General features: G+C 39.2%; 1 protein-coding gene across 1 annotated transcript in view; it reads right to left on the bottom strand.

The window, feature by feature from the left end:
• The window catches only part of SLC35A2 (solute carrier family 35 member A2), a 447,872-nt gene that overhangs the window by 233,862 nt on the left and 201,067 nt on the right, over nt 1-12,943 (bottom strand). Inside the window, exon 2 of the mRNA XM_044080264.1 lies at nt 5,847-6,032. Within this exon, the coding sequence (XP_043936199.1) occupies nt 5,847-6,032 (186 nt within the window). The remainder of the gene's footprint in view (nt 1-5,846; nt 6,033-12,943) is intronic.

The raw sequence follows: 12,943 nt of genomic DNA, 5'->3' as shown, positions 1-12,943 counted from the left end.
GATCTTAACATGTCTGTTCATCTCCATTAAATCGAGCAACTCATCTCTTAGATCATTTTCTTCTAAACTGAGGACACATCCTTTGTTCTCCATTTCCTGTAGGCATTCTACAGAAAGCTCCAGAGCATCTTTTTGTGCCACATTCTCTTCAGTTTCAACCTGTGTCATCCATTACTCATTCACATGGGAACTCTCTGGCCCATCACATGGACTGCATCAGAGATGCCACAGTTTCCTTTTCCTTCACTTGCTGTGCAAATCCAACTGAACTTTTCTACTGGTTTTCTATGCAAGGCTCCAAATTATCTTCATATGGCAATTGATCATATGTTTCCTGCTCCACTCATTTCTCCTTAATTTGGGAATCCATTGCTCTATCCTGCTATGATATTAACAAAGTTAGATCTTTACACTACAGGTAATCCATAACCTCAGTTTCTATTTCTTTAACTTCTCCATTACTAATCCTCTTTTCTACTTTTCCTCTGCTTTCTTATTTTCTTGTACTGTAAAGTTTTTCGTATCCGGATCCTTTTGCCTGTATTTCTCTTCAAATATCTTTGGTGCTGCTCTTTTTGTATTGATTACGTTTTGCTTTTTCCTTTGCCTAAATATTGCACCATATTAAATCTTTTTCTTTGATGTCCATATTGCTTCTTCAGATGTCTCCTGCTCCTCCTTTTTCTACTTATTTGGGGGACTCGTTTCACCATGCTGTGATATAACCTCTGTCACATTTTCTACACTAAATCCTTCACTTCATAAGTATTCCATGAATTCAGCTTCTATTTTTTTAACTTCTACTTTACTAATCTTCTGCTCTACATTCCCTCTTTGTGATGATATTTTTTGCATGCTAAAGTTTTCCATAATTGAATGCCTTTGCCTGTACTTTTCTTCTTTGGTGCTACATTTTTGTATTGATTTGGCTTTCTCCTTTGCATAAACATTGCACCATATCTGATCTCTCTTTCTTTCCCATGTCCACATTTCTTTTTTACACCTTTCAAAAACCCTAGATTTTGTTTTTTATATTTTTGCACGTCCTCCGTCACTTTTTCCAAACAGCCCAAGGTTTCTTGGTCTATACAATGTTTTTCATAAATCTGTTGTATAAATGATCACAAATCTTTATTTGAAGCTTCTGACAGTTTTTTCTTGTGCAAGTATTTTTCTTTCCTCTAACTTCACTTAAATCTTTTCGTATATCGTCTGTCTGGAAATTCTAGGCTTTCTTATCCTCAACAGTCCACTCTATTGTCTTTATGGCTCTTTTTTGGCCTATCAATTTTTGTTGACTGTTTTCTTCTACAACAGGGGGGCCATCCCGCCCAGAGTATGGCCTAGCCCCATTGTAGGAATGTCTCAGTGTCTTCAGGAGTCTACAATGTCATTTTTTCCAGTCCTGGCACTATTGTGCCTACCAGGGCCAGGCACTTTTTATATGTCTAATCTATCCAACATCTTTTGGGGCCAGTCAATCACTCCAAAACTGTAAGTTAGGATAGGAAGAGCAAATTGTTTTATAGCTTGAACTTTGTTCCTAGATGTCAATGCTGTTTTCAGGATTAACTTAAGTCTTTTAAAATATTCCTAAATTTTAGTCGAATTTGTTCATGTTTTACTGTTGATCCTTCATCAGTTTTCAAATATTTATACACTCCTCTTTGCTCAAGTTCTTTTAAACCACATTCTTGTCCCAAACTGCTGTTTTCTTGGTGCTGCAGCTTTCCTGCTTTAAAAGTTGCTTTTGCACATTTATCAAGACCAAATGATATTCGTATATCATCTGAAAAAGATTTGACTATTTGCAGTTGTGCTTTTAGTTCTTTATCTGAGGAGCTATACAGTTTTAAATCATCTACAAAGAGAAAATGAGAAGTTTTTACACTTTGATGCTTTCTGGGAGCCAAATTATAGCCATTACCTAATCTGTTAAGCACACATCTTAATGGGTTAAGGGCAAGGCAAAAGAGCAGCGATGACAGAGTCACCATGGAATATCCCCCTTTGAATTTTTATCACCGGAATAATAATTTGACCTTTATCATGGTTTAACTGCAGAGTAGTTTGCCACTGTTTCATGGTCACTGGAATGTAGTTTATTAGTACAGGGTATATCTTGTACATTTCTAAGCACTCTTTTATCCATGACTGTGGGACACTCTCAAATGCTTTTTTGTAGTCTATCCATGCAGTCTCCACTATGATTTTAACAACAAATGATCCTTTGTTCCATATGACTTTCTTTTATTGCCCTTTTGTTTTATTGCCATAACAGAGTTTATAGTCATTTAGAAGAAAACACAATCAGCAGCAATTCTGATGTACAGTTTATACTTCGTCGCAAGACAAGTTATTGGTCTATAGTTTTTAGGGTAGCTTGCATGTTCGCTCTTAAATAGGAGCATTGTTTTTCCTGCTAGCTAGGCTGGTGTCTGTTTGGGGTGTGCATATAAATAGTGCTTACTCATGGCTAAATCTTCATACAAAGATGTTAATACTTTTAGACAAATGTTAGGTACTGCATCTGGGCCTGGGGGTTTCCAGTTAGAAGTTTTTCTTAACTTGTTTCAATCTGTCTAGCTTTTACTTCATCCCATTTCATACTTTGTACATTTGAACTTATTTCTTTTACTACCTCTATCCATTTAGTATCTTTGTTATGTTCCACAGGATCTTCATATATATTTCTCCAAAATGTATCTATTTCTTCTTTTTTGCTGGTCTTTCAATTCCTTTTACCCGGTTTCCCAATTCTCTACAAAACTTTTATTGGGCCATCAATAAATTACTTATTTTGTACTTTACCTTTATATTAATCTACATATCTTCTCAATTTTTCCTGCTGTGCTGATATTTGCTTGTGACAGTGCATGATAAATCCTGATCAGTTATAGTACTATGCATTGCTTTTATCCATCTATCTTTGAGTATTATGCTGATCTGTTCCCTCTTCTATAACAGTGACACTTGTCTTAACTGCTTTACAGTTTTCTCTATTCAATACTTCCATGACGGCATTTTATTTCTCCCCATCCTTTCCCTCACTACCCTGTGCTCTTATGGTATGACTATCTGTTATTAATTTAGCTGCACAGTAATGTATCCTATTTACTTCTGTTATATCGCATGAATCTCTATGGGCAGTCCAAATTACTGTGTTCATTTTAACAAATTTCTAACTTTTAGGGTTTTATTGACCTTCTGCAGTCTATTTCTTTCATTGATCTTAATATGTCTATCCATCTCTATTAAATCAAGCAACTCTTCTCTTAGATCATTTTCTTCTAAACTGAGGGTGCATTCTTTTCTCTCCATTTTCTGAGAGCATTCTATAGAAAGTTTCATAGCTTCTTCCTATGCCACTTTCTCTTCAGTTTCACCCTGTGTCATCCGTTGGTCTTTCATATGGGAACTCTATGGCCTATCACTCCACTCCATGACACTGACTGTGTCAGAGTTGCCACAGTTACTTGTTCTTTTCCTTGCCGTGTAGCTCCAATTGAACATCTGTACTGGTTTCCTATGGGAGGCGCCAAAGTATCTTCATATGTCAAGTGATTAGATGCTTTCTGCTCTACTGGATTCTCCTCAATTTGGGTGTCCACTGCTCTCTCTATCCTGTTGTGTTGTTATCAGAGTTAAATTTTCCACACTAAATCCTTCACTTTGCAGGTAATCCATAACCACTTCTTTAACTTCTCCATTACAAATCCTCTTTTCTACTTCTCTGTTTTATTTATTTTTTTTTTGTATTGTAAAGTTTCCCATATCTGGATGTCTTTGCCTGTATTTCTCTTCAAATATCTTTGGTGCAGCTCTTTTTACACCAATTAGTTTTGCTTTCTCCTTTGCATAAATATTGCACCATATTAAATCTCTCCCATGTCCATATTTCTACTTCAGATGTCTCCTGCTCCTCTTGTTTATCCTACTATGGGGACTAGTTGTTCCATCATGCTGTGATATACCCTCTGTTAGACTTTCTACACTGAATCCTTCACTTCACAAATATTCCATAACTTCAACTTCTATTTTTTAACTTCTATTTGACTAATCTTCTACTCTACATTCCCTCTGTGATTTTTTTTGTGAAATTTCCCATATCCGGATGCCTTTGCCTGTATTTCTTTTTCCAAATGGCACAAGGTTTCTTGATCTATACAGTGTTTTTCATGGATCTGTTGTATTAATGAACACAAATTTTTATTTGAAGCTTCTGACAGGTTTTTCTTGTGGAAGTATTCTTTTGTCTAATTTCTTTCTTAATCTTTTCATGTATTTTTTGCCTGGAAATTCTGGGCTTCTTAATAGTAACAATACATAATTTCTTTCTCATCCTCAATAGTCCATTCTATTGTCTGTATGGCTCTTTTTTGGACTATCAGTTTTTGTGAGTTTTCTCGACTGATGCTTCCTTCTACAACAGGGGGGCCCATCCTCCCCCTGGGCCTGGCCTAGTCCCATTGTAGGAATATTTTTATGTCTTGAGGATTCTACATTGTCATTTTTTCCAGCCCTGTTACCAGTGCATCTACCAGGACTGGGGACTTTTTTTTTTTATCCTGGGACTTTTGCACCCACCTATCTTCTTTATTTTTTTAACCTACTTCTGTCCATGATATATGCTATATAAAATACAGTATATACATCAGTGTCGTCTTGGTGATATTTTGCGAAAAAACAGGGCCCACCTCATGAAGATTTCATGAATGTACTCAAGACTTGAGGATGAATTCCAGCAATACTTCTCTCCTTTTTTTGATTTTATCATCTCTCCATTCGGACCCAAACATCTCTCCATTTGGACCACGAATCTCTGTAGATGTAGCTATTACCACAGATACTAAACTATATAGAATAAAGGCAGACCTCCAAGCAAGCAAGAAGACTGACAACTATAAAGCTTGGCTACAGGGCTAAGTCTTCCTATGTAAAATTAGTGTATTTCACAATGGCTAATAGAAGTGTAAACCATGACTGTAATAACTATGTGCTACAAGAATAAATTACCACAACCACTTTTTGATTTTAAATAGCTTTCCTTTACTATCCCTCCACAGAAGGCAAGTACAAGTTATTCACTAAGTGGAAGATTTGGACAACCATTTCTCAAGCTTGGATCAGATGAGAAAAAAAACGATCTTTTGATGCTAAAAGATCGCTCACAAATATGTACAGAAAAACGCAAGTCAGGAAATGAAACCTGCCACAGATTATTCATTGCCTGGCAGATTAACCTGTAGCAGTGATGAACTGTAATTAAATGCCCATTCCAAACTACGGAACAGGAGAGGGGAGGTAAAGCAAAGCCCTTGCTCATCTTCCTTTTCATATTCTGACTTGCAAGCAAGCCTTTACATGGCCACTATTTTGCAGATCATGCAGAAGGATATGCTATACACAAAAGCAAAATTGCAATCTGTGCTGCTAGCATTACTATAACAAAACAGATATACGCATCAACAATGTTTTCTTCTAAGATATAACCTTATTAAATGAAAGAGAAGGCTGCAAGCATATATTAAATGCCAACAATCTGCTGACATGGCCAGCAACATCATCATACAATCCATTCCCTTCCAGTTATCTGTTAAAACAGAGGATTACACACAAGGCACATGAGAATCTCTTTGACAAGGCTACTGTTAAATATAATGCAGAACATTGTTAAAGCACTGGTCACTGGCTGCTACAACATGCAATTTGCACTTTCTAAGTAACAATATTGTAAAGCAAGTAGTAGAAAAAAAACAAACAAAAAGAAAGCAAATTACGCCATGATGGATTTGAGTTCTGCCACTAAATAAATACTTCAGAAGATAAAATGGACAGGTTCTTACCTCGGTGATGGAGCAGAACGAGAATCAAACAGGTTATCAGTTTGAGGACTTCTGCCATCACCACTGCAGTGGTGGCAAAAAACTTGTCCCCTGGCAATGTCCGAACATAACGGATGCTGAGGATTAGAGATGCATTCTGTATCACCAATACGGCCAAGCTGATGTACTTCAATTTTTTGCCACTGCCTGAAGAAAAGAGGAAGACAGAACAGCTCAAGTTAGAAACAAGTAATGAATAGAAGTAAACTGCAGCAGACCAGCCATTAATCACTATGAGAACAATTTTCTCCAACAATATTATAATTAAAATTTAAGTTGTTGTTGCGTCTATCGGCTTTTCCCGGTTAGGGGTCGCCACAGTGGAACTCCGGTCTGCTAATGATTGGTAGTTGATTTTTATGTGCCGAGTTACCAGCCCTGACACACAACCTTCAACGAAGGTAAGCCCATTCACGCATGTCTCCATGCAGAAGATGCTCTAGCTGAGAATCGAACCGGATAGCGTCTTACTGTGAGGCGACAATGCTACCGCAGCACCACCACCGCGGCATAATTAAAATTTAAGTGAAGAAACCAAACATTAATGGAAGATCTTGTAAAACTATTAAATTTGTTGCATCAGTATATCCTTGGGGTCAAAAATCTAATACCAATTCACTTTAATTTATAAAACAGCAACTAAACACAAATTAGCAAAGCAATTAAACAATTAAGCAATGAAAAGATGCTGGCAATTCAAAAAACATATCCCTCTCTCTTTCTACACACACACACACACACACACACACACACACACACACACACACAAACTCACACACACCAAGATAATGTACTGGTATAAATTTATTGCTATGACTTACTGTTGTAATTTTAGCATAATTATTCTGTAGTTGTATATTATATATTACCCCCTGGCACCCCATGGCTTAATATACACCAACTTCCAAGACTACACCACAATAGGGGAAGAGAGGATATTCTTTATCCCTACTGTCTGACAGTACCCACACACATCTCACAGTTGTGCATATTCATCTACCAATCTTACACTACTGCCGGCAGACATATGTACACACCCTTCTCTGCCAATCTCCCGGGCTTCTACATAAATACACACATACTAAACTCTCACTCGTACACAAGCTTCACTCATCTGATCAAATACACATACTGATGACGAAATATGCCCATTCAAAAAAACAGTAATATCTACAGAGATCCACACATGCATTTGCTGACCCAGAACTCATTTTGTGTGTATATGTAGAGAGAGTTATTTCTCTCTCTACACGTCAAACAGAATAATTACATTAAATTAAATTACAACATATTACAGCAAACAAATTATAAGATTGCAATAAATCACAATAGGTACCCACTTCATTAAAAGTTAATTATTCAACCTCTCCTCACTATCTGACAATATTTATTTATTGACATTTGTTTACCAGGAAAAGTCCGACTGGGCACAGGTGCCCTTGTTTGGTGGAGGCCTGGGGAGAAAAGCTCCAAAGTATCATTTAATGCAATCATTATTTACAATAACAAATTTTATCATGCAGTTTCAGTGACTACATAGCATAATAGTCAGTATCATAAAAGTTGTATTGATATTCAAAAACATTAAATTAACAAGCCTTGCACTACCACTTTACAGATAGAAAAGTGGTGTAGAAGATGGGTAGGAGTAATTTAAGAAATACAACAGAGTGAGGTATTAGAGGAGATAAGCAAGTTTGAGTGTTAGCAGATAAGTAGTGATGAAATAGTAATTTGGTTGGGCTAATTAGAAGTAGGTATATTAGTTTAAAAGTACAAGTGAGGTATTAGAAGGGAATAAGCAGGTTAAGTGATTTGGTGCTTTAAAGGGGAGGTATGCAAAAAGTGAAAAAGGGTGTTAGAGAGCTATGTCCCAGATAAGGAGCAGGGATAAGTGCTAAACTTAAAATATACCAGACTTGCTTTCTGAGCAGCAACCACAATAGTGACTGTTTGCTCAAGGTACAGTCAATACACAAGAAAAAAAATCTTAAGCTCTTCAGAAGATCCTCCATGAAACAAGTTAAAATTCTTCCCTATATGACTATTCTCTCAGCATTGTTTCTCAACTCTCTTAAATATTCCAAGATATGCACCTTTACTTCCATTTTGGTTAGTCGAATACAAAACTTTTTACAGGACCATTCAGGCCATATTCAAATTAGTACAACAGCCAAATTTTGTTCGGATATAAATATTCTGAACATTAATTACATCTGATTAGGTGCCCAAATACTGGTGCACTAAATAAACTGGACATAAATAGATTTTTACATGTTAGACCTTCCTCTTCTGCATATCCTGTTCAAATAACTCTGAACCAAACATCCTATCAGAAATACTTGAAGTTCTACAGTTATCAGAACTAGTTAAATTTCTATGGATAACTATATGTTCATAGGTAGGTACTAGGCTATCGGCCCAAGGGCCTACATAAGCCTAGCCAGCAAGGTTCCATGGCTTAAGCCACCCAAGAAAGTTATTTTCCTGTGCCACTGTCGAGCAGACATAGAAGTGATCCCCGGGCTGTATTTCCCATCCACTCATCAAGATTTTTCTTGAGTGTGCTAATGAAGAACTTTGCTCGGCATAGATGGGTAACTTGTTCTAGAGAATAGGAAGTCTCTGGGACAGGAATCTATCCCACCAGCGTGTCTTGTTTAATGTGGTGACAAGGTTTAGATCCCTAGAGCTTGTAGCTCGGAGGGATTGGGATTTCTTTAGGTGTAGCATGTCCAACAGCTCTGGATTTGACATAGCTTTCTATGTTAGGCAGAGATCACCTCGGAGTAGGCGATATGCTATGGAGTAAAGCTGGAGTTTTTTGAGGCGGTCAGTGTAGGGCATTTGTTTGAGGCCAGTAATCCTCTTTGTGAGGTACTTCTGTGGCCTTTCCAGCTGCTGCTGATGTCTTGTGAGGTACATTCCAAAAGGGGCATTGTACTCTGTAATGGGTCTAATGATTGAAGAGTAGGGGGGAACAATGATCTCTTTTTCCAGGATGAGAACCCTTTTATGATGAGGTGTGCCAAGTAGAAGGACTTCCTGACTACTGCGGCGATGTGACTATCAAAGGAGAGACTACTGTCCACCTGGGTTCCAAAGTCTCTTATCACGCATTCGGCGTTAAGTAGATTGCTGCCTATGTGTTAGTTCATGGGTACAGAGTTTTTACCAAAGGGGATGACACTGCACTTTTTGGCATTGAGCTTGAGGCCATGGCTCTGACACCAGGCATCTGTATATTTAACATGACTGTCTAAAGCAGCAGTGATATAGTAAGTCACTTATGATAAAGCCTGGGTATACCCCCACTAATCTAACACTATTATCGAAGTAACCTCAGTATGCAAGATTACTTGATTTCAAGTAAACTTCGCTCATAGCATAATCTTCTAAACCCAAGAAATTCCCCAAACAGTAGGGATTTCAGAGAGGCCAGGAATTTCTAAATTTCCAATATTTGTTTGCTGTGCAGTACAAGTACAGCAAAGTCCAAAATGATACACCAGTAAACTATAAAACAGTGAAAGGAAAGTACAGTTTTGTACCTACCATAAATGTAGATGTCCGATAGGTATGCATCTGCAGTCCTAACATATGGGTTTGTCCTGCCTCAGGCAGCCCTTCGGTTGGCCGGATTCCAAAGTCTGGGTCTGGCCTCGGCTGATGTCGCACTTCACCAGACGTCATAGCTGCTGTTTATTGGGTATAAAGGCATCAGCCGATGCCATTTTCCTCAGTGTTTCTTGCCCCAGATGTCAGGTGCCCTCTAGTAAGGCTAAATTTGGATAAATGCAAATAATTCCAAACAGTAGAGAGCAAACAATATAAATATATATATATATATATATATATATATATATATATATACAAACAAATACACCATAATAGATTCCCCCAGCTAGCTAAAGAGGGTAAATACCCTAGGAATACCACAGAGGGGAAGGAGGGTGGGTAATCCTGACTGCAGATGCATACCTATCGGACATCTACATTTATGGTAGGTACAAAACTGTACTATGTCCTTCAAGGATGCATCTGCAGTCCTAACATATGGGTAGAATACCATAGCCAAACTGGGGGAGGAGGCACTAAGATAAAGATGGTGTAGTTAAGATCCCTTGCACAATAGCAGTTGCAAAACCTGCTCGGGATCTAGAGTATAAGGAAAGATTGTAATGCTTGGCAAATGTATGCACGGAGCTCCAAGTAGCAGCTTCTAAAATGTCTTTGGTAGCCACTCCTCGTAGGAAAGCTGTAGTGGTGGCTGTAGCTCTTGTGGAATGAGGTCTGATATTATCAGGAGTTGTCTTTCCATGAAAAGAGTAGCAAAATCGAACGCAATTTCCTATCCATTTTGAGATTCTCTGTTTTGAAATTGCTTTTCCTTGCATTCCTGTTGCATATGCTACCAGAAGCTGGTCAGTTTTTCTGCTGGTCTTAGTTCTGTCCAGATAGTAGCGTAATTGTCTGTGCACATCCAAGGTATGTAGCAGTCTTTCCCCCCCTGTTCTGTGGGTTGGGGAAGAATGTAGGTAAATGAATCGCTTGGTTCAATGATACTCTGGAGACCACTTTTGGCATAAAGGTAGGGTTAGTTCTCAGAGAGACTCTGTCCTGATGGAAGATGAGGAAGGGTTGTACTGCCATTAATGCCTGTAACTCAGATAACCTTCTTGCTGAAGTAATTGCTAGCAGGAAAGCAGTTTTCCAAGACAAGAATTGTAATTCTGCTGTTGCTGCTGGTTCAAAAGGGGGAAGTGTTAACTTTTCCAGCACAAAGTTGAGATCCCATGTAGGTAAAGGTGGTTTCCTTGGAGGCTTTACATTTTTGATTCCTCTCAAGAACTGCCTGATCAGAGGATGAGAGAAGACAGGAGGATCCATGTTGTATTCTGCTGAAATTGCTGATGCATGAATCTTAATGGAGGAGTAAGACAGGCCATTGTGGAACAGCTCTGCTAAATATTCCAGGATGTGTGCTATGTTTGCCAATGAGACATTTTCTCCCTTTGCTGCACTCCAAATGAGGTATCTTTTCCACTTGGCTGAATAAGTCTTCCTTGTGGAGGGTCTGCGTGCCTCCAGGATAATGTCCTTAACCCTCTGAGATAAACCTGGGTTATTTTGTTTTATGCAATATTCCAAGCAGCTAGCTGCAGTGTTTTCAAGTTTGGATGTAGGATCTTGTAGTTGTCCTGTGTTAGAAGTAAGGGACATAGAGGTAGATGCCATGGGTGTGTCCGAGACATGCTTCTCAGTAGCAGGTACCAATGTTGCCTCGGCCAGTCTGGAGCTATCAGAATTACCCTTGGCTGATCCTCTCTGATCTTCAGTAGAACTTTGTACATCAAGGGAAGAGGTGGAAATGCATATGCTGTCAGGTTTTTCCAGCTGAAGGAAAGGGAGTCCACCCTCCAAGCAAGTGGGTGGTATGCTCTTGTGCAGAATTTCTGCAATTGGTGATTGTGTGGGGAGGCAAACAGGTCTATCTGTGGTAGTTCCCATTTCTTTGTTATGTCTTTGAAGATATCTGGATGCAGCATCCATTCGTGAGCATCTGTGGTAGTTCTGCTTAAGGTGTCTGCTAGAGAATTTTCTTTTCCTGGTACAAATCTGGCCTGAAGTTGAATGTTGAGGTTCAGGGCCACATTCCACAGGTCCATTGCCATCCATCATAGAGAATATGAATGTGTACCTCCCTGTTTGTTGATGTACCACATGACTGTGGTATTGTCCGTCCTTATCAGCAGATGACCCTGTTGAAGGAGTGGTCTGAATGCCTGGATCGCATGTTTCACTGCCAGCATCTCCTTTAAATTTATGTGTAGATTCAGCTGGTCTTGGGTCCATAGGCCTTGTATACACTTGTCCACCATGTGTGCCCCCCATCCTAGGTCTGAGGCGTCCGTGGTGATGGTCTGGCTTGGATGTGGTTTGTGGAAAGGCAAGCCTCTGTTCAACTGACAGGCCTGAGCCCACCACAGGAATTCTTGCTTCAGGCATGGAATTATTGGAATCTGGGCTTCTAGACTGTGCTTGTGTTGAGACCATACATTCCTTAGATACCATTGTAGCTTTCTCATATGCAGCCTGGCATGCGGAACCAATATTATGCAGGATGCCATGTAGCCCAGGGCTTGCAGGACTTTCCTTGCGGTAAGCTGAGTTTGTGTTGTTAATGTCATGAAGTAGACTGGTAGTTGCTTTTGTTTTTCTTCTGTGAGAAAAGCCATCTGAGTTGATGTGTCTAATTCTGCACCCAAGAATGTTATCCTTTGGGATGGTACTAGTCTTGACTTTTGCATGTTGACTGTGTATCCCAAGGCTTGCAACAGTTGTATGACATTTTCCAAATCTTTTGTTAACTTTGCCTTGTTGTCCGCTTGTATTAGGCAGTCGTCCAGGTATGGGTAAATCTGAATTCCTGAAGTCTGCAATGAGCAATTACTGATGCCAGGCATTTCGTGAATACTCTGGGCGCAGTAGATAAGCCAAAAGGCAATGCTGAGAATTGATAATGCTCTGATCCTGCAAGAAATCTGAGGTGTCTTCTGCAATCTGGTCGTATAGGGACGTGCAGGTATGCCTCCTTGAGATCTAGAGTCACCAGCCAAGACTCCTTGCCCAGCATGGGAAGAAGTTGCTGGAGGGTCAGCATTTTGAATTTTGGAACAAAGAGGTATGTGTTCAGTGCGGACAAATCTAGAATAGGTCTCCATTGATTTTCTTTTCTTGGTACAAGGAAAAGCCTGGAGTAAAATCCTTGGCCTTGTTCCATAGGTGGCACCTCTTCTATAGCTCTCATCCTTAGTAAGTTGTTGATTTGTCTTAGAGCGTCTGTTTTTTAGCTTGGTGGTAGGTTTGGCATTCCTCTCTTTTTTGGTAGAGTATGGAAGTGAAACCTGTAGCCCTTGTCTATTGTTTGTAACCTGTAGCCCTTGTCTATTGTTTGTAAAGTCCATTTGTCTCCTGTAATGTAATGCCAGTTGTCGGAGAATAAGGCTAGTTTTCCGCCCAAGGGTGCTTCCAGTTGTTCCCTGGTAAGCGGAACT

Source organism: Protopterus annectens, chromosome 8.part0 (assembly GCF_019279795.1).
Source record: "Protopterus annectens isolate FY-2018-M chromosome 8.part0, PAN1.0, whole genome shotgun sequence".
NCBI classification, from domain to species: Eukaryota; Metazoa; Chordata; order Ceratodontiformes; family Protopteridae; genus Protopterus; species Protopterus annectens.
This window is presented reverse-complemented; position numbering and strand designations above follow the sequence as displayed.